This window comes from Camelus dromedarius, chromosome 21 (genome assembly GCF_036321535.1).
Source record: "Camelus dromedarius isolate mCamDro1 chromosome 21, mCamDro1.pat, whole genome shotgun sequence".
In the NCBI taxonomy this organism is placed as follows: domain Eukaryota; kingdom Metazoa; phylum Chordata; class Mammalia; order Artiodactyla; family Camelidae; genus Camelus; species Camelus dromedarius.
The window spans coordinates 12,931,451-12,954,502 of NC_087456.1; the positions used below are offsets into that span (position 1 = coordinate 12,931,451).

Sequence of the window (23,052 nt, forward strand, 5' to 3'; positions counted from 1 at the left end):
AGAGAAGTTCTTGTTTATGATTTCTCATTATTGTTTTTTAACTGAAGTTTTAATGATATGAAAAGATTAACAATTTGAGGATAGCCACTAGGGTGTTGTCTCCCTTTAGGATTACTGTTGAATCTTGCTACTTTTTAGTTTAATTTTCAAATTAGATAGCTTTGTTTCATATAGTAGGGCCAGTAGTTATTGCATTAAAATTCATCTGCTTCTCTTTGTCTATGCTACCAATACTGTTTTTTTTTTTGTTGTTATTCTGAAATATCTTAGGAACAAAGAAGTGAGCATGTTCTTTGATCATATTTGTTCTGATGATAGGATTCAGTGTAATTGAACCTTTTAATGCATTGGCCTTTATTTTTGGCTGTACTGCACTCTGAAAAATGTTCTAATTCATCTCTGCTTGTCCAAGATTAGTGGAGCAGAAATGCATAGATCAATAGAAATATAACAAAGATGCACTTTTGACATATTTATTCTATTTAGAAGTTGATATATTCATTGCTTAAGCATTTTTAATCTAGTTTAATAAGGAGGTGGGATGAGTCATTGCTCACACTAGGATTACAGCAGCCAAATTTTTATGGATTTGTTTCAGGTAGTAGGTAAGAGTTTTTTAAGATGTCATCAAATATTAGGAAGTTTTTTTATTAAAATTTCTCAACAAATAATTCATTTAAAGATAGTATCAGGAAAAAAAATAAAGATAGTATCAGGTGGTCTTGTGGGTTGAAGCATAATATAATGTGTGCATTTTCTGGATTTCTGTTCTAAGATTACAGATGTTTACAAAATTACTAATATTAATTACAGGCATAGCAGTTTACTTTTTTGTTTAAAGGATAAATATTTTGGACAATAATCATAAGCACTGATGCATACTTAATTTCTTATTTAGGCAAAAGAAGGAATAATGGACATTTGGCTGTCATTTTAACATACTTAGCCAATGGTTTTTCCCCAAGATTGAATATCTTAGATTGTTTTCAGGCCAGAGAATTTGCTCTACATATTATGGCTCTTGGAAGTTTGTTTCCAGATAGTATTTTTAATAGGTAAGCTAGCAGTATCATTTTAGATATGTTTTTGTCATTGGGAGAATTTAATTGTTTTGTATAAACTGGGAACTAACAGAAAAGCAGATCTGGCAGAATGGATTGTATTAGATTTGCTTACTTGTGACAAAATTTACAACCAAGTAGACTTCAATTTCTTTCTCATGGCATAAGATCTGGAGGTAGCTTCAGGCAGGGCAGCTCCACAGTAATCAGGAATCCAAGCTCCTACATTACTGCTCTGTCATTTAACCTCCCATGTCATAGTCCTTCCTGGAAAGGGAAAAGGAGATAGAAGAAAAAGAGGGAGGCCAGGAAAAGAGGGTGTATATCAGTTGTCTGTTAAAAGAGCTTTTTGGGAAGCTGCAAAATAACTTTTGTTAATATGTTATTGGCCAGAATTTAGTCCATGTCCACATGTATACTGCAAGAGAAACTGGAAATTATTGTCTTTTTTTTTTCCTACTCAGGGCTACCATGTACCTAGTTAGGAATTGGGGATTGTTTTACTTAGAAAGAAGGTGAGAACAGATATTGGGATAGCAACTGGCAACCTATCCCATAATAAGTAAAGTAGCATACGGATGTTAGGGATCCTCTAATTGATTGCCACTTTATTAAAAGTTTTTATTAGTGGAAAATGACTATCTTCTAGGATAGAATGTTCCACTAGAAGGTCATTCTTTGTGTTAGAAAGTTTTTTTAAGTTTTTATTATTCACTCATACAGTCAACAAAAATAGATTGTCAGCATGTTCTGTATGCTAGACACTGTGATAGTAAACTTGAATATTCAAAGACACTATGGTTTATTAAGTGCTTACTTTGTGCCTGGTATGGAGCTGTTTGTTTTAAGTACGTTGTTCATTTTCCCCATTTTATAAACTAGGAAATAATCCGCCTAAGGTTTTATAGCTGGTGAATGCTAGAACAAGTAGTTTGAACCCAAGTCTATAACTCTGAAGCCATTTCTTTTAGTTATGATCATGAGTATCTTTTAGTTATTCACTATAAGCATGAGACACATTGAGCTGAGGTATTTAGTGGTTCAGTTTCGAATTCTTGCCTTGGATGATATAACTAGCAATATCTTTATGCCTCAGTTTTCTATTAACATTTTGCAAAGCCACTTAAAAAGTGTGGGATGTACTACTCTTTTGATTTTGAATTTTTAAAAATCTAAATGGCAATCAGTATGATACATGGCATGTGACAGATGCCACCGGTAATCTGATCTGAGAGTAGTCCAAAATGATCATGTTTGGAAATGTCTTATCAGCATTCAAATTGTATATATATCATTAAAAAAAATTCTATGAAAACCATCTTTTGATCACCTTTAAACCAGAACTCACTGCCGCTGTGTGTATTTTCCTTTTTCTCACAAGCATGCTTTCATATACGCTGACAGCACCACACATGGAATTTGGCTTGAAAGCTTTTTGCTTCAAGCTGAGGCTTTTGACCCCACTGATATACAGATGTTCTCATAATTTCCTCTCTTCAACTCCTTTATAAATCAAAAAGAGTGGGAAAGGGAAAATTATATGAGTAATTACAGTATTAAATTACTATAGAAAACCATTTGAGTTCTTTCTAATTCTCTTTTCAACTTCAGTTTCAAATTGCCAGGTTCTTAAATGGTGAGTTTTTTATATTGACAGGCTTTTTGTTATGACTGCACTGTTTATTTACTAGTTGACACCTCTGCCTCTTGTTTTATCGAAAACACTTTTCTTTTCTGGTGGGAGCACTACTGATTCCAGTGGCAGAGACTAGATTTGACTTTGAAGACTGCACGATAAGCACAGCAAACAGGCAGGGATAGGCCTGCTTTTCTAAACTGTGAACACAAACTATTAAGAACTAGCATTTGGTTTTTCTTTCTTGAAGTGTTGATTTTCTCGTTTAATTCTAGGGCGATTTGATGAAAGTGTTATTGAAGAGAGGAGACAGTGTGCTGAAGATCTGCTACAGTTCTCTGCCAACATTCCTGCTCTCTATAACAGTAAACAGCTGGAAGATTTTTTCAAGGTTTGGTAGTCTTTCTGAAATGTTTTGTACTGTATTAAATCCTTTTGTTTTCTAATTTGTAGTGAAACAAGATTCAATCCTTTTTTAACAGAAAATGTCATTTACTTTTGAATTTCATTATTCACTAAAATAAGTAGAATAGCTCAATAACGATGTCTATGTCATGTCTTCTATTTTTGATATACAAAGGTATACGACGTTTGATTCACAGATACAAAAAAAAGAGGTGTTGGTGGTAAAGTGGTGAGCATAGCTGCCTTCCACAGATACAAAAAAGTGGATGCAAAGGGCTTAGAGATTTTCTAATGCACTCCATCATAATCAAAATACATTAAGATATTTAAATGTGAAACTCCAGGAGTTATCACTTTTTGAGGTGCCTTTTCGGTGATAGTCTTCTTTTTGGACAGAGACCAGTATAAGTCCATTTTAAATTTGTTCTAATTATACTAATTTGTGTAAAGATAGAACAAAAATAGTCACTGTACAACTTAAATAGGTGGACTAATACAAATTGTATTACCAGAGATCTTTGCATATTAGTGTTTTAAGTTTCTTGACATGTCTTCATGCTGGGTTCATTGTCATTTTTAATAGTAATTTTCTAGTTTATTTTGTACTAAACCTGTGCTGGTTGTCGGTTAATATCAATGTCTTTGTTTATAAAATTGATGTCTTAATTTTCTAATTGCATTCAGCTTTCTAGAAAAAAGCTTAGTGATAGTGCCATAATTATTTTTTCCTTTAACTAAAACTGTACTGAATTGTATAAATGTAATTTCTTAGAACATATAGGCAGCAAAGTATATGAACATCTTGCAAAAGGATCTTACCAAAGTATCTACAAAAGGAGTTTATTTTTTATGACCGATTTTAATTTACTGAAGAAAGTTAATCTTTTGAAAGATACTACAAACTTATGACTTAGAAATAGAAATAGTAAGAGAAAAGTTTGTAGTAACAATAGGATTCCTGCTGATTGTCTTTTTTGCTTAATTTTTCATTACTGTGCAAACTAGGCTGAGATGATGAATTTGGATTCTGCTTAAGAACTAATGCAGATCTTTAGGATAGAAGGCCAAGTCAAATTGGTACAGTATTTAGCTTTTTGCTATGTATAGCTGTTTCTGTGTGACATGGAATCTATGCTTATAGAAAAAGTCAGCATTATTAAGCAAGAAGAATATTGCTTTATAGAAATTGTGAAAGGCAGTCTTGCACATTAACACATGCCAAGGGGTAAAGAAGGGATATAGAAGTTAGATCATAGCCTTTGAACAATTTAAATAAAAATTCGCTGTTCATTCTGACTTGTTTCACATAGCTTAATGCTTTCAAGTTTCATATATGTTGTAGCATGTAGTAGTACTTAAGTCCTTTTTTATGGCTGAATAATATTCTATTACGTGGGTATGAATATACCACATTTTGTGTATCCATTCATCAGTTGATAGACATTTGGATTGTCTCCACTTTTGGCTAGTATGAATAATGCTTCATTTGGTTCTTTTTTAATAATTTGTGTTTATTTATATTTGCTGTTTCATGAGTCATAGCCATCATACTTTCCTTTCTTTTTAAAAAATTTTTTTCCTTCCAATTTTATTAAGATGTAATTGACATACAGCACTGCATTTGTGGGGAGAGATTTTATTTACGTATTTTAATGGAGGTGCTAAGTATTGAACCTAGGACCTCATGCCTGCTAGGCATGTACTCTACCACTAAGCTATACCCTTCCCCTTTCCTTTAACTCTTTTTTTTTTTTTTTAACATTTTTTATTGATTTATAATCATTTTACAATGTTGTGTCAAATTCCAGTGTAGAGTACAATTTTTCAGTTATGCATGAACATTTATATATTCATTGTCACATTTTTTTCTCTGTGTGCTACCATAAGATCTTGTGTATATTTCCCTGTGCTATACAGTATAATCTTGTTAATCTAGTCTACAATTTTGAAATCCTGTCTATGCCTTCCCACCCTCCTCCTTTAACTCTTTAATAATGATTTTCTTCAGTTACTTGAACAAAATTATATGTAGCTGCTTTGAAGAATTTGCTTCTGAGTCCAATATCTTTGACCCCTCAGTCTTAGTTTCTGTTGACTCTTTTCTCCTGTGTATGGTGCACACACTTTACTGTTTCTTTGTGTGTCTTATAATTTTGTTGTTGAAACCTGAAAATTTTGGTTAATACATTGTAGCAACTCTGTTTCTGATTTTTTTCCCCTGAGAATTGTTGTTGTTTTGTTAGTGGGTTTAGTAACATGTCTGTACTAAATCTTTTGAGCCTGTTTTGTTATGCAGTGTGTGACTGCTAGTATCTCTGCTCAGTTTTAAATTTTTACTGTAATTTTTCATTTAAAAAATTTAATTTAATTTTAGGAAAAAATTTTTTACTGTATATTTAAACCTCACCCAAGCTATGCTTATACAGGGGTAACCAGTCAATGATTGGTCTTTGCTTATAATTAAACACTTTGTTTCATATATGCTTCTCCCTTATGCTCATGATTCTTTGTGTGTTTTCAAAGTTCAAACAGTTTTTAAGTTTGCCCTAGTTTTTATCTTGTGGGATTTCTTGCATGTCCTTTTGCCTGTGCACGATCCCATGGTGCTTGTCCAGGGATTTGCAGATAGCTTGATCCCTTTTCGGTTCTTCCTGCACAGATAGATAGGTAGGGAGCTTATTAAGAATCCTTATGGCTGTGTTATTTTCTGGATCTCCCTGTTAAATGTCTGACTATGTGCTGGTCCTTTGCTTACTGCAACTTCATGCTTGCTAAGCCACTGTTCCTTGCCATTTGTTTGGCACTGAGACTGCTACTATTATTGATAACACTGTTTGGGGTGGACTTCTTTCCTGTGCTTAAGTCTAAATTATGCCAGCCTCTCTGCAAGTGAATCTGCTGATTTTTAAGTCTTGCTTTCCATTGTACAATTACCATGGCAACCCAGAGCTGGGATGGAAGATGGGAGCAACCCCAGGCAAGGATGCCATAGACTCCCACAGTTCTTACCTGTGGATCTGTGGTTTTTCATAAGTAGCCACTTACTCGTTTGTTTTATGTTTTTGGTCAGTTTCCAGAGGTCTCAAATATTGTTTTGACCATTTTCCTTAGATTTATCATTCATTGCCTTCTGGGCAGAGAACATTTGCTGATTTACCACCGTATTTGGATATCCCAGCATACCCAAACTCCTTCCCTGCCATGATTGACTCTTCATTAATCAAAACTTTTGAGATGCTGTGTAATAAGAGTTTCTTTTTACTGCATACTCAGAAACACCAAAAAGTTGATGTTTTTGTACTAGAGATTTTAATAGAATTGTGGCATATTTTCCTATTACTTCCCTTAAGTTCCTGTAGAATAGTTTTAGTTATTTTATTTCATTAAAGATTTATTCTTTATTATTTATTTTGTGTAATAGTGTTTGTTAAATTGGGTAAGTAAAATTTCTCTGGGATTAGGAGCTAAGACATTTTCACATTCTTTAGTATTTTGCTGTTATCTTATAAGCAGATCTTTTAACAGTAATAATAACAAATAAAAATTTATTGAGTGCTTACATTGTTCTAAACACTTTGCATGTATGAAATATTTTAGACCTAACAAGTTCTTGTGTTAGTTATATAGACATTATTTTTATAGACAGTTTATAGGTAGATAACTTAAAGTCACAGACCTGGTGGTGGAAGAGGTGGTCAGTAGTTGAACACTTTCTGTTAGGTGAGATTGTATGTAAGGTCAACTTTGTCTATTAAAGTTCTCAAGAATACTTTTAAGAATTTCTTAGGATTTGATTTGGATGTTGTTTAAAGGATGGCTTAGTCTAGAATGGATACTCTTGTTTTTGGAGAAAAATTCAGTTTTACGCTGTGATTTAAATACTTTAATAAAGAAATAGAACAAAGTGATAAAAATTCTTGCTTCTATCAAAGCACACATTTTGCTTGTTTTGTTTGTTTTATGAGGGGGTCGTAATTAGGTTTATTAATTTTATTTCTATTTGGAGGAGGTACTGGGGATTGAATCTGGGACCTCGAGTGTGCTAAGCATGCACTCTACCACTTGAGCTATATCCTACTCCCCCAAATTCTTGCTTCTAAAAATAACCATTTTCAAAGTTTCAGTTCACTTAACACTCAGGAAAGTAGAATTTGGTAATTTAAGAAGGCCATTTCAAACTTCTCTTCCTTAAAGATAAATTGGCAGGAAGATTTTTGATTAAGTCAAATAGTTGTTGAGTTCTTGGTGCTCACGTGGAGAGGAAATAGGGGTCTTATATTTCTGTTGGGTTTTTGCTATCTTGGTGGTGTTTGGGGGTATAGAACTGTTGGTGGAAGGTAGAAGGATACACGTTAAAGAGCAGAAGAGCTATTATTTTAATTAGTTATCATTATTAAAGGGTTATAAGCCCTTATATCTGTGATTGGAGCATTCAGTCCATAAAACCACAGCACAGAAATCACACCACACCACTTACTTTTGATATAGTGTTCTCTAGTTGCATGTAGAGTAAGACAAAATAGTCTTTTTAATTCTGGATTTGCAAACTTAAATATAAAATTAAAATGATGGTCACATGGAGAAATTAGTGTTAATATTTATTAAAAATGTGTCTCTTTAATAAAACAATCTTACATTTATTTAGTTTTGTGTATATTGTATTCAAGTGATTCTCAAACATTAGGCACTTCTGGGGTCATCTGAGATGCTGTGTGGTATGTTGTAGTTTTTAATTTGGTAAAATTAAATGACTTCTTAATGGAGTCCATCATTTACCACTAATTAGAAAGACTAGTGACTACTAAGGATACTGAAAAGTATCTGTCATGCTAGCTGGTGGGCTTTTTCTTTTTCTGCATTTTTTAATAAGTACTTTTGATAGATTGAAAATAACATGCTTTTGTGAAAAGCCACGCGTTATTATAAACATTATAAAATTCCTATTGAATTTTTAAACTAATAGGCTATTTTTTTAGAGTGGTTCAGTTTTACAGAAAAAACTACACAGAAAGTATTGAGTTTTCCTGTATTTTCCCCTTTCTCCCTTCACAGAGTTTTCCCTGTTATTAACATCTTTCATTGGTGTGGTACATTTGTTAAATGAACCAATATTGATATCCCTATTGATTTTTTAAGAGCAATTATAATCTAGTTTAATAGATGAACATTTCTGTAATCTGTATACGTAGTTGAGATGACTATTGTTCATTTATTATTTATTTTTTCTTAATCTTATTGACAATGAAGCACGGTTACTCTTCTCTTTTTAGGGTGGAATAGTCAATGATGGTTCTGAATTGATTGGTCCTGTTGAAGCTTATTCGGATTCCCTCATTGATAGCTTTCCTGAGTGTAGTACAGAAGGTAAGAGATTTTAATTTTTTTTTTTTCATTTCAGTCGTTTTAATTGTAGAAGACTATAAATCATATCTGCAATGCAAAAGTAGTTGGATATAGGAATTTGAGAGTATTTTACTTTTTGAAAAAAAAACTCTCCTTTTCATTTTAATGTCACTAATACTGAGTGCATGATACTGAGCTGATGATTTCTTACACTTAATTGACAGCTTTTTTCTTAGCCATGTATAAAATAATGATTCATCCTCCAATTAACAGCTTCTTAGTTTTGATGAAATGTGGTATAATGAGTATGCAGAATTTGTATTGTCTGCTGTAAGAATGCCTTGCTAACGATTATTTAGCAGCATCTGATTTCTAGACAATGAATTTCAAGACTGGCTTTAGAAGTTTAGTCATGTACTAGAAAGAATAAATTTAAAGCAGTTTTAGTGCTTTTGATATGTTTTATAATAACATGAGTGTAAACCAAAGCAATTTTTGTACTTGTAATTACTTTAATTCAAGAATGCTTAATCTCTTGTTTTACTTCTTGAATTTCTGTGAAGAGTTAAAATACATACACTTTGGTCTTTGAATTTCCTTAGCTAGTTTTCTTCCAGGAAAGATTTTAGAATTAAAAAAGAAAGATTTGGGGGCATGGGTGGGGAGAGTCTTTAAAAATAGGTAATTAGATTTGTTTGAGGTGGCTTAGGTTTGGTTTATATAAATGAAAAATCATAGGCTAGATAGTGTTTGTTGATCTCTTTCATGAGTAAGAATTTATGGTAGAGGAGAGCGGTTTATGACTCTAACAGGGGAGGTAGCATAATCTCATCGCTGTGATGTGTTTGCGGGGATATGTACTGATGTCATACATTGACAGACACATTGACATAGATCTAGTGCAGTAGATTCCATCTTGTTTTGGTAGGAGCAGCAAGTTCCCATCCATTGTGTGGGATGATGCACTTAATATTTATTTTTCTTTGGGTGCTACCACATTGAGAAGTAATTAATTTTTTTTTTTTTTTTGATTTTCATGATGGCTCCCATTGGCTTGAAAGCAAAGTCCATGAACTAATACCCAGTGTTCTGTGTAATGTATAGGGGACCTTAGGCCCAGGGGTTTCCATTGGGTCCTCAGTGTACCTTTGACTCCATCTTGAATTATCCAAGGTCATAGAAAAACATTGTTGACAGTAATTTTACTTTATAATCCATCAGGTTTTTTTTTTGGTGGGGGAACCTATTCTCCATGACCTATTTTGATCTGAGCTCCTTGCTAGGTTTAGAAAATCTAATCACTGCTTAGGATCCCAAGATGTCTCTGTTTCTAGAACTAGTTTCCTTGGAGAGTGACTTTGCTGGCTGTTGATCTGACTGTTGCCTCAGAGATACACTACTCCTGAGAAAGAAGGAGAGGGCATTTTCTGCCTGTAAAATTTGCTGACTTGGTGATATTCAAGAGAGGACAAGAAGGAGAGTTAGAAAGATTTGTGGGCGATTATTCCGTGGGGAGGGAGTACAGTTCTTGGTAATTACAAAATGTTTCTTTTCCCTCTGTTTCTTGATACAGGAATTGAAGGGTATGTGATTTGGAAATAGATACATTCTTTGACATCCATAATAGGTCTTTTTTACCTAAGTAGCAGTCAGCCATGATGAGAGAAGGGTGTCTCAGGAGCCTGTTTTAGTATAAGGTAATCATGGATGGGAGTGATGCCAGGGGTCTTTTGTCCTTTGCTTTAGTTTGAGAGAGAAGGGGACTAATGTTATTATTTAAGAATGACTTTTCTTGGGATGGTGTTCTAAAATATGGAAGACTTTTCAGAATAAAAAAATGGCTGTATTAACGTTAAAAGAAGATATAACCTAAAGCTGGGATGAGCTTGTAATTTATTGTCCAAACTGAGAATTAAAGAAGATGCTATTAATAAGGACTCCAGGACAACAAGCATAAACCTGGACTGCTCTGGCAAACTGGGTGTACTGGCCACCCTCCCTACATCAGTTGTGTCAGAGTTGATCTTTGATGTTTCAAAAAGATAAGTTTTCCTTGGAAGCAGTTATTGTTTAGGAGTATATTTTTATGAGAGAAATTGGGGGTAACATTTCTGTGAAAAACACAGAAAAAGACTTCAGATACCTAAAAGTAATACTGAGATTTTATCCTTTCAGTACATAGTTTAGTTATCTAACTATACTACCATCTCTAAAACGCACAGTGATCCATGAAGAATGAAAATATGCTGTTAATGCTTATGTTTTTTACCCCCTCCCTTTAAAAGCCCTCATGCCGGGCTAAGTAATCCTGCTGCAAGATACCTTGCTGACAAATACAGGTCGGAGTGTCAGACAGCTTGCAAATTCACTGCTATTTGAGAGAAGAAATGAATTTTAAATATCGTTAGATTGTCTGGCATACTTGGCAAGTGGGAGATTTACTTTCACACCGAAAGGTCTGCAAACCCTGGAGACAGCCAAGGGAGAGGGCCTCTAGTAGCAACAGAGCAGGGAAGCCGGCAGCCAGCCAAGCCCCACAGGTACGCAGTGAAATGGAAGGTCGTAGAGGGGTGGCAGTGGTAAATGCTTGTGATTTGGATTTAGAGCCAAAATGTGAGGAGATGATTCACTCTGTAACAACCCCTCTGAGTGTAGTATTTTAAATGGTGTTTTGAAGGCAGATTCATCTTTCATACTTGTGGTTTAGTTTGCCAGTGGGATGAGCCAGGGGGCAAATCTTAATGCATCGTCTGCTGTGTCGAGGTCCTTCCGTTAGAGTTTGACATGGCAAGTATATCACCTCTCGGAGAACAGATGTGGAGGCTAAGTGATCATTATTTTTATTAGGACCATAAAAACGCAATCAACAGGTCTTAATTTACCTTGAAAGAAAGTTTTCCGAGGAGAACATAAAGAACTGGATTAGTGGGTTTCAAAAAATTTCATTATCTGATAGTATGGTGCAAGAAACCCATTTAAGATTTCATAAAACCAGTAATTTGGTGATTAACCTCTAAAACTATTTTATTGAATATGAAATTGAAAATTATAAAATTTGGTAGGTTTTTAGATCAAAAGTTAATATCGTTTTATTTTTAAAATGAAATGCTGGTTACTCTTTACCTCCTTTGTTTGGGGAAATTAAACTATATATTTTCTCAAAGATGAAAGAAGATCTAATTGATTGCTAACATCTTATTTCCTTTCTTGAATTCCATCTTTTTGTTGAATTAAACTTAGTTATGAAGTTACTGTGACATTTGTGGAAACCTGACCAAAATGGTGCATGGGAATTGAGCTGCTTGACATGTTTCCCTCATCTGTTGGCCCGTGGGAAGGATGTAGGCTGCTTTACTGCCATGCTGGCCTTGATATGGGAGCCTTTGATGTTGGTATAGGCTCATCTGGTAACCTGTGTCATTTCCTCTTCCTAATACATTGCTTTTCTTTCTTTGCAGTTTTGGGAGGGACATTTTCCAGGTGTATGCAGCAAATAAGAGAAAATAATTAGGTGATCATAATCACAAATACAAATTGAGAGATCACCTTCTTATATGTTGCGTATCATAAGAGTGAGCATTCTTTTTTCTTTGAACATCTTTCTTATGGTATGATTCCTGTACAGTAAACTACACATTTCAGTTGTACAATTTGATTAATTTTGAAGAGTGAATGTTCTTAAATGTCTTTTGGAGTAGCCAAATTTACCTGTTTTCTTTTTCTTTTTTTTCTTTTTGCCTATAAATTGTGGAGTAAGAATTCCCTAAGTGCTCACTGTAACAATTGTAGGCATAAGAAAGGATATGTTAAGTTGTCTTGAATTAGCTGTTTTAGAGTAAATAAGATGTACATTTTGAGAATATTGTTTATGCTGGTCTATTAAAATCAGGATCTCTTAAAATCACTTTCAGTTCAAGATTTGTGTATTTATTTGATGACACGGTAATAAGTCTTTCCATTACATAGATGAGCACAAAGATGACAAAATATGGAAAGCCTAATTAAAAGTAAATTAAATTTAAAGTAGAATTTAGTGCAAATGTCCACTAGGTGGCACCATGAGGACTCTAAATCTTGTTACTGGGATAATTCCAGGCCCTCCTGAATTGTGTTACAGTGTGCTTATTCAGTTTGAAGTTCCTTTTTCTCTTAAGTGCTTATCTGCTTAACTTTTATTCACTGTCCCTTATTAGTTGAATTTTCTTTGGTGGGAAATCTTAAAATAAATAGAAAAAAAGAACAAGGTCTTATTCTCAAGATAAGCACAAATGAGAATGTGTCATTGTGTGTATGTGTGCATATAAAACAAATGACACAAATTATAAATATTGACCTTTAGCAACTCTGGGACTATTGAGGATAATGGTGGTTATTAGACTTTAGGGGCTGGAGGGGTAAATAACAAAAAATTCATGATATGTTGTGGGAATGGGTTTTAGAGTAGAAGGAACCTTGGGAATGATATTGATAAGTCTCTTCTTTTACAGTGAAAAATTGAAATTTCAGAGAGGCCAGGCCAGGTGCCCTAGGCAGTCAAGGCATTCTAGATACTTAATAACAATCACAGAACTATGTTTTGAATAGAGATTTAATTTTACAGAGGGGAAGGCAGTGAAAATACGTATTTGCTACAAGAAGCTCAGTGTGGGCTGCTTGTGTGCTGGTAACAGGTTTGATTTGCAGAGAAGATTGTAGAGAGCAGCAGCATAAAACATTCATTAGGCAGAAATGGAAGCCAGCTCAGACATCTTTGTTGTTCATGATAAGATAACAGTATTACGGTTGTAATTGTGATTGATGTGTTGTTTTCTGGGCTTTTTTCTTTTTTTTAACCAAACGTACAGTAGATATTTCAATGTTCTTTTTATAAATTTTCAAAGGTGAAGCAAAGACATGTCCCAAGGGCGTTATGAAAATGTGAAATGTCAAAGGAATGGTTCTTTTTAGTAACAATAACTATTACTGAATGATGAGTTGGCAATCAAGTACAGGAATCTTAACTAGCATCGAGTTTTAGATTTAGGTATTCATTTAAAATCATGTTTATAAGGGCTTATTTCTTAATAGAGATTGATACACATGTCTTCTGCCTCAGGGTGACCTCTGTTCTGTTGGCTAGGTGTCTTGCTTTGTGTGTGAAGCTTGAGTTATTGCTACTAGGAAAAGTAGACATTCCCTTTCATTGACTGTGGTAATATTTGAACCTCAGGGCTCAGTGAAAGCTATCAGCTAATAATAATGAGGCCATGTATTTTATATGTAGTCAGCCATGAGAGACCACCTGTTGTTCTAAAGGAAACTGATCTCTTTTTGCAGATGGTCTTCAAATACAGATTTCTGATAGTTTATAGTATAAAGATTTATTCTGTGGCAACTCAACCTTTTCCCCTGGTGCCTGTCTTTCAGAGTTGGTGTCCTAGACAGATTTCACTATACTGCCCTACTCTGAGCACTTCAAAGCACAGAAGGTGAGGGTAGGTAGGTGAACTGGGATGCTATACAAACCCCTCCTGTCTGTAGCTGCTTTTTAACCAGTCACCTGGGGCCCTCTAATAGCCCTGAGACTTGAATCTCTGTGATACGAACCTGGAGGCAGAACGCTTTCATAGAACCTTTGACTCCCCCCCACCCCCCATCCTTTCCAGAAAAGGCTTGGGTTTTTGACTTGATGGTGTTGGTAAAGGATGCACCTTTTACTCTCATGATGGCCCAGAGGGCCCCTTTAAACATGGAATGACTTCAGGTTGGTTTAACTTTTGACAAATAGTCTCTGTATTGTCAGTTGTTGCTCTGCCTTATCCACAGTGTTCTTCCTACTCACCCTAACTGAGACCCTCTTTCTTGCAGCTCTCTTTATCTTACTTGTTAACTTCCTGGGTTTTAGGGAGCTAGTATCCATTTCATGTGACATTTATATGTGCAGCTTTGTATAAAAAAGGTTGAATGACAGGACTGTGATTTCAAGTTGAGCAGGTTTATTTCAAGGAGTCGAGCAGGTTCAGTAGATTTATTAAGGATATAAGGTGAATAAACCAGGTACTGAGTATTTGCATGTCTCTATCTGTATCTTTGTATTCATTCCTGAGGTGGTGATGGGGAATATTTTTCTTGAGCTGGTTGGGGAATTCTTCATTGAGAAGAAGAAATTTAGAAAACGCTTAAATTTGGAAGAGAAAAATATCAAGAGAGTACTAGATTTGTTACAATGTATGGTTGAGGAAATACGATAGGGTTAGGCTTTTCGGGTATATTAGGGTGCATCTTAAGAGGAGAATTAGAGGAAGAAAATAAGAAGTGTTAGGGGTTAGTCTACTTTAAACAGATCTGTCTTTGTAATCATTTCTGTCTTTTCTCTTAAGTTAGAAATTCCTTGGCACTGGCTGCTGGATGATTCATAGAGGCCCTCATTTTATAAATTGTGTCTGTATAACATAATCTTTATTTTCAAACAAATTCCCAGTTTGAGCCCTCGCTGTATCTTCTTTGATATCCTTCTCACACAGAGCCTTAAGGGCTTGCCATCATACAACAAATATGATAACAGTTGCCTGTAATCCCACCACACAAAGTTCTGGTAATATTTAGCGTATCTTCCCAGCCTTTTTCCTGTGTTTGTGTTTTTAAATTAGAATTATAGTATATATCTCTTGCTTTGCATTTTGTTGTTTTTGATTAATAGAACATGAATACTTTAGCCTTAAATGTTCTCCTATGACATAATTTTTAGTAGCTGTATAATATTTTACATAGGGATGAGCCATAATCTACTATTGTTAGAGATTTGGTTTTTCCAAATTTTTACCGATTTCTTTGATGGATATTCTTATATATAGATTATATAGATCTTTTTTTTTTCACATCTTTGATTGTTTTTGGTATAAATTGCTTAATTTCTGGGCCAAAGATACAAGCTTTTTTTTGCATCTGTTATGCATTGCCAAATTGTTCTCCAAAAAGGTTAAACCAGAAGAGTTCTCTTTGTTTCCTATTGCTTTGCCTGTTTAGACTAGAAAAATCCCTCTTCCTAACTTGCTAGTTTTTATTTATTTGCTTGTTTTGAAATATTCCTCATTCAGAATTAGGTAAATTTGAAAAGGAAACCATTTGTATAGAATACTTATTTATTACTTTATTTTACTGTCTGACTTTCTCCCTAGGTATTTTGTTGATCTTACTTTTCTGTTCTAATTTCATTTAATCATGCCAATAAAATAAGGTTGGACAAGTCAGAGGAAATAAGACTATGTGACTAGATTTTTGTGGTCAAAAGCCAAGAAACTGAGTACACATAACTTTACCCTCTTGCCCTTTGGTACTATTGTTCTTGTTAGAAAGGAAAGTCAGGCAAAGCATGAAACAGTACAATGTGATAGATGATGTGGAGGTTATAGTGACAAGACACCAGAGAGTGGACAAAAGATCTATAACAGCATTTCCTTTCTTTTGTGATTAGCTGTAGAAACCACAACATTTTTTTTTTTTTGGTCTATTTGTTTGTTAATTTTAATGGACCAGGTTATATAATGATACCATTTAAGGAAATACATTTATATTGGATATATAAAATATTTAAAACATTTTTAAAAATCTCTTGTAAAGTTTATATATTTCTCAAAACAGTGGATAAATAATTTTGCAGATTGCTATAAAAAGATTCTGATTTTAAATCCTGTCTGTACAGTTGAAATGTCAGAGAATTGAAAAGATTCCCACTAGGTCCAGTGAATTTCATCTGAAATTGTGGATTTAATGAAATCTGTTGCTTTTGGGGAACAAAATTAGTACTTTATGGGCATTCTAAGGATTTGAGAAAAAAAAAACAAAACTGAAAACAGAATACATTGACAAAGTGCCAAAGTAGTGTCTACAGCTGATTTGAAATTTGAGCTTAGCTGCCAGTAAATGTTTTTATGCTAACTTACTTTATTTGATATGAAGTAAGCAATTTGAGTCTATAATAGAGGTTGACAAACTGTGGCCCATGGGCCAAATCTGGCCTGCCACCTGTATTCATATGACCTACAAGCTAAGAATGGTTTTTGCATTTTTAAATGGTTCACAGAATTCAAAACAATATTATGGCATGTGAAAATTATGTGGACCTCAAATTTCAACATCTATGTATGAGATTTATTGGAGCACAGGCAGACTTTTTCATCTAGGTGTTGTCTGTGGCTGCTTTCGTGCTACAACAGTGTTGATTAGTGTGAAAGATCGTATGGCCCACGAAGCCTAAAATACCCTGTGGCCCTCAGAAAAAAAGTTTGCTGACCCCTGGTATAGAATTGTATACTCAAATCCACTTTTAATTTTGACTTAGTATATGATCCTGGGTTGAGGGGATCATTTTCTTCTTAATGTATTTTCCTTTCTGAGAAATATGGCAGGTAGTCAGTGTTCAGTGATGCTGCCGATCTCACGGTTGTTCCCAAACCTAAGCTTTACCTAAGCCTATTTGCAATCTTCTTTAATGATGTAAATCAGTGGCTCTCAAATTATGGTCTTTAGCCCCCAGGTATTCCTGAGATCTTTTTAGGGGATCCCCAAGGCAGAAACAATTTTTATAATCTGGAAGATTGTTTACTGTTTCTTCTCTGTTGACATTTGCACAGATGATGCAATATTGGTGGTGGGTGGCACTGCTGTGCTGGAGCATGAATCAAGACACTGATATGAGATGGTAACAGTAATCATTGCACATACCTACAGTGAGACCAGTGCTAATTTCATTTAGGAATGTCCTTGATAAAGCAGTAAAAACTGTTAATTTTATTAAATCTCAACCCTTGGATACATGTCTTTTTGAAATTCTGTGTGATGAAGTGGACTATACGTAAAACTTTACATACTGCATTACCGTGGTTATCTGGAGGAGAAATACTTGTGCAGTTATTTGAGCCATAAACTAGCCATTTTTTTCCTGGGACCCCATTTTTTCTTGAAAGAATGATTGACAGTCATCATTCAGACTTGGGCGTTCAGCAGATACTTCTTTTGAAAGTGAATGAAGTGAGCTGACACTTCAAAGAGAGCAACTGACAGTATTTATTGCCAATGATAAAAGTTTTCAACCCCAAATTAGAATTTTAGAGAACCTGTATCTGCCACTTTGAGCTTGACAGTTACCCAATACTTAAAGAATTTTCTGATGAGGTTGGTGTTGTTAAGTAACAAATATGATTTTCTTAGAGATATTGTAATAATGAAATCTTGTCACCATTTGGAGGATCTTTGTAACTCAGGGAGCTAATATTTTCAAAATGACCAGGGTGTGATGTTACAAACTCATGCATGGATAAAAGATCCATTCAGTGTGCAAGACAGACCCATGGATTTGAATGTAATAGAAACAGAAATTTCATTGACAAGAATTTATATTTCACATGAAAACTAAACCAAGAAACTACCATTTGTCAAGTTTTGTTGTAATATCAAAAAACCAATATCCACAGTTACTTGAAAAGGCTACTAAAATATTCACCCCATTTTCAATTACTTCTCTATGTGACATTTTCTTCAAATCTTTCAACCAGAACAACATCTGACAACAGATTGAGTACAGAATTAGACATGAGAATCTGGCTATTTTCTGTTAATAAAGATTTTCAAAAATCTAAAGCAGTGCCACTTTTCTCAGTAAATATTTTTTTGTTTTGGAAAAATATAGGTATTTTTACAAAAATTGTGTTAGCATGTAATGTGCTTCAGTGTTTAATTTTAAACATTCAGTCTACTTTCTAAATATCAAGATTGGTAAATATTTATAGATATAGTTCATATATACAAAAGCTCTTCGAGGTCCTCAATTATTTTTAAGAGTGTAAAGGGAAGTCCTAAGACCAGAAAGTTTAATAACTGTTATTGTAGTTCAAGGTCATTTACCATGAAGTCAGTTATATGAAATGGAAGAGGTAATTTTCATTCCTAAATGTTTCAGTAGGAACCATTATTCATTTTCTGTCAGAAAACTAAGATGCAAACATGGACCAAAGCTTTCTTAAAAAGCCTGTGGAGGGGGGAAAAAAAAAGCAGGCCTGTAGAAGAGGCTGAAACATGGATTTCTAAAAATTCAGTTTTAAAAAAAAACTAAATGGCATATATTTTCCAGATATGGATGGTTACTTAGAAGTACACCTGTGAGGATACATTATATAATAGTTAATTAATTATTATGCAGTTGCTATAATATTTATAATTTAATGATAGCCTATTATGTGTATTAACTCTAGTCCGCATCTAAACCCCTGCTTTAATATTATTAAGTAATTTGCTGTTGCTCACCAGTAAATTTTAAGATCTGGGATTCAAGCACTTCTTTTTGTCTTACTCTGAAGCCCTTACTCTTTTCCTTTTATCATAATGCTGTTGTTCACAGCAGCTGTGTGTACAAGCATCTGCCTTCTATGAATAGTTTACAAGATCTTGTGGCTCTTTTTGACAACAAGGCTAGATAAAGACTGTCTTCAGTTTAGTTTGATAATTAAGGCAAGGAAATTGTCTTCCAGAGTTGTAGAGAGACTGCAAAAATGAATGAACTAAACTGAAACAAATTGCTAGACACTGACTTCCATCAGTAAATTACAGCCTTCCTAATTGACTTGGGTAGTATGAAAAAATGAATAGTCAGGGTGATTTGTATTCTTTTGGCTGATTCTCAATTTAATATCTGTTTACTGTTGTGATTGTATTTCTAGGCTTCTCCAGTGACAGTGATCTGGTATCTCTTACTGTTGATGTGGATTCTCTTGCTGAGTTGGATGATGGAATGGCTTCCAATCAAAATTCTCCCATTAGAACCTTTGGTCTCAGCCTTTCTTCGGATTCTTCAGCACTAGGGGCTGTTGCTTCTGATATTGAACAGAACAAAACAGAAGAAGAACGGGAAAGTCGTAGCCTCTTTCCTGGCAGTTTAAAATCCAAGCTTGGCAAGAGAGATTATTTGGAAAAAGCAGGAGAATTAATAAAGCTGGCTTTAAAAAAGGAAGAAGAAGATGACTATGAAGCTGCTTCTCATTTTTATAGGAAGGGAGTTGATTTACTCCTAGAAGGTGTTCAAGGTATAATTTTATCTGTTATTAATGTGTTTTGGCATGGTCTTAAGTTGGTTGCGGGGAAAAGGTATATGCATATAACTGTTTCTTGTGTATAGTCCTGTGTAAAAACAAGACTGAAAAGGAGAAATTACTGAAGATTAAATTACCCAAATGTAGATATCTACTTTTAGTTATGTGAGATGGAAGACAGCATCAAAGATACTTAACTCTGATCAATCAACCAACAAAAATGGAATTTAAAATCAAGCTTCTGAGTCTCTTGTATGAATAATAATGTTTTTTCTGATGTGGGCAGTGTTCACCAGCCTTCACCTCTCTCAGAAACATTTACAGAGATTCTTTAGTGCATTTACTCTTAGTGTCCTGAAGAGACAAGATGAAATAGGCTTTTAAACTAAGAATGTAAAGGATTCTTGGATTTGTCTGCTATTCTGGTTTTGTTAGTTGCGATAATTCTCCGCTAATTAAATGGGGATAATAAGGGACATGTAGAGCTGAATGTTGCTGAATGTCTGTAAGTAGAACTTAAGCTTTTTTTTTTTTAAGCATCAGTTTTTATCATTTTGCCTTTTCCTTATGGAAGCAGATTGAAGCATACTGCAGTTTGTTACATGATTTTCTGGACACAGTAATCAAAGGTTGATAGGACCTTCTTCCAGTAGTTTTCTTTCCAGAAAATCATCATTGTCATTATTGTTCAGTGATCTTTGACTTGTTAATACCATTTAGATGACCACGCTCTCCTGGATTACTAATACTTTTTTTTTTTTTTTTACTAAAATACTCCCAGCTTCACTATGCCTGGTGTCCTGTAGTCCGGAAGCCTTCTATTTACTCTCCCTAGACCTTAAACCTTTCAGTCTTCTAATGTGGTGTAAAGATGAATACTTGGCTGTATGGAGTGGAAGAAAGAGTGTGTGTAGTGGCATCCTAACTACTTCTTAACCAGGATTTTGATGAATTCTCTTGTTTTTATCTGTCACACTCACTTCTGTAGCTACCTAATACCACCAGTTTCTGAAATTTTGGACAGATTTACAGTGCTGTGTAAGTCATACAGCTTCCTTGAGTTTCCCAAGTCAGGAACCACTCATTCTTCTACTTTTTAGCTTCTAAATGTTTGTTGCTACTATATTCCCTCTCAGTCTCTTTGTTTTTTGCAAGATTTTGCCTTAAAAATAATTTTTTTTACTGCCATGTTAATGGAGTGTCAGGAGGGAGCATCTGTTATGGTTTGAGTGATGTAAATTTTTGTTTTTCAAGTAGTTTCATAGTCTTGGGTGTTTTTGCTTGCTAGTAGAGCATTCTGATCTTAATGATCTACTCCTTTTTATTTGTCTTCTCTCTCATTTCGGGTTGGGAGTTTAAAATGGGAATGAGTTGCAAACAGTTGGCTCTGATATTTTTCCATTTCTTTTTATATAATTTTGTGCTAAAACACTAAATTGACATATGTAAAAACACATCACTGTGAAACATTTTTGTGTCTAAAAATTATTTGCATTTAACCTTAGAACACTTCATAATGTTACCACTTGATGGCACCAGAAAAATGAAAATGTTTGTTTCAGAATCAGAATTGTGGATACATATCAGCAAATAACAACAACAAAAAAATCATTTAGTTAGTTACTTTGTGATTATGGTGGTGAATTAAATTTCTCCTCTAGAACTTGATACCAAACCTTCTAGATCTCTATTAAGGAATGTTATTATTTAAACATATTTTTCCTATTTATCTTATGCCTGTCTCTCTGAAACCACAATAGCCATTTGTGCCTGGATTGGTTTTTATAGTTAATATGTCACCAAATCTAAAAAGTTATACTTGACTAATTATCCATTTTATTCATACAAACTGTGGGAACCACAATCACAGAATTCTAACTTTTAACCAAAATGTAAAATATAACCTCTGTTTCAGTCCCATGGTTATGGATTTAACTATGTGTTAAATGTAATGGCCAGACCGTGCTTCTAGTCTGTGGATTCTATTTACAAGTATACCAGTCACCACCTAACAGACACATGGACATTATTCTTAAAAAAAATTTTTTCCCCTCCAGTTTTATTGAAATATATTGGACATACGACATAGTATTAAAGGTGTACAACATAATTATTTGATATATGCATGCATTGTGAAATAATTACTGCAGTAAACTTAGTTAATATATGTCACCTCACATAGTTAGAAATTTTCTTCCGGTGCTGAGAACTTTTAAGATCTATTCTCTTAGCAACTTCCAAATATACAGTATAATATTGTTAACTATAGTTACCATGTTGTACATTTCATCCCTCAAGTTTATTAATCTTACAAATGGAAGTTTGTATTTTTTGACCACCTTCTCCCCTTGCCTCTGGCAGCTGCTAATCTGTTCTCTGTTTCTATGAGTTTGGCTCTTTTTAGATTCCACATACAAGTGAGATTATATGGTATTTGTCTTTCTTTGACTTATTTCACTTTGCATAGTGCCCTTAAGAATTTCTTTTTTGTGGTTGAGTAACATTCCATTGTAAATATATACCACATCTTCTTTATCCATTCATCTGTCGATGGACTCTTATGTTGTTCCATATCTTGGTTATTATAAATAATGCTACAGGTACGTTGTGGAGGTGCAGATACCTCTTCAAGATAGTGCTTTTGTTTCCTTCTAATATATATCTGGAAGTGGAATTGTTCAATCATATGGTAGATGTATTTTTAACTTTTTGAGGCACCTCTATATTGTTTTCCAAAGTGACTGCACAAATTTAAATTTCCACCAGCAGTGTACAAGGGTTCCCTTTTCTCCACATCCTTGCAATGTTTGATATTTGTTCTTTTTTTGATGACAGCCATTCTGACATGTGTGATGTGGTATCTCACTGTGGTTTTGATTTGGGTTTCCTTTATGATAAGTGATATTAAACACCTTTTTGTGTACCTGCTTGGCATTTGTATATTCTTTGGGAAAATGTCTATTCACTTCCTCTGCCCATTTTTTAAATCGGATTAATTTTTTTTTCCTATTGAGTCATGAGAATTCTATATATATTTTGGATATTAATGTCTTATCAGATATATAAGTTATAAGTATTTCTCCCATTTGATAGGTTGCCATTTCATTTTGTTGATGGTTTCCTTTGCTGTGCAGAAGAAACTTTTTAGTTTGATGTAGTCCCACTTGTTTAGTTATGCTTCTGTTGCCTTTGCTTTTGGTTTCAAATCCAGGAAATTATTGCCAAGACTGATGTCAAGGAGCTTATCCTCTATGTTTTCTTCTAGGAGTTCTGTGGTTTCAGTCCTTGCAGTCAAGTCTGTAATCCATTTTGAGTTGATTTTTGTGTATGGTGTGAGATAGGGGTCCAGTGTTACTCCTTTGCTGCTCAGTTTTCCCAGCACCATTTATTGAGACAATCCTTTCATTATCCTTTCCCTGTTGAATATTCTTGGCTCCTCTGATGAAAATTAGTTAACCATACACGCATGGGTTTATTTCTGGGCTCTCTGTTCTGTTCCATTGATCTTTGTGTCTTTTTTATGCCAAAACCATACTGTTTTGAT

General features: G+C 34.2%; 1 protein-coding gene across 4 annotated transcripts in view; it reads left to right on the plus strand.

Annotated features, from left to right (window-relative positions):
• The window catches only part of RPS6KC1 (ribosomal protein S6 kinase C1), a 141,619-nt gene that overhangs the window by 31,007 nt on the left and 87,560 nt on the right, over positions 1-23,052 (plus strand). For 2 of the 4 annotated variants that reach the window (XM_010992111.3, XM_064477179.1), the window contains 3 exons: positions 2,973-3,088; positions 8,373-8,466; positions 19,140-19,502. In XM_010992111.3, coding sequence (XP_010990413.3) covers positions 2,973-3,088; positions 8,373-8,466; positions 19,140-19,502 — 573 coding nt within the window. Of the gene's footprint in view, positions 1-2,972; positions 3,089-8,372; positions 8,467-11,917; positions 12,018-19,139; positions 19,503-23,052 lie in introns of those variants that run through there. The other 2 variants (XM_031438588.2, XM_064477180.1) reach the window with 2 other exon arrangements.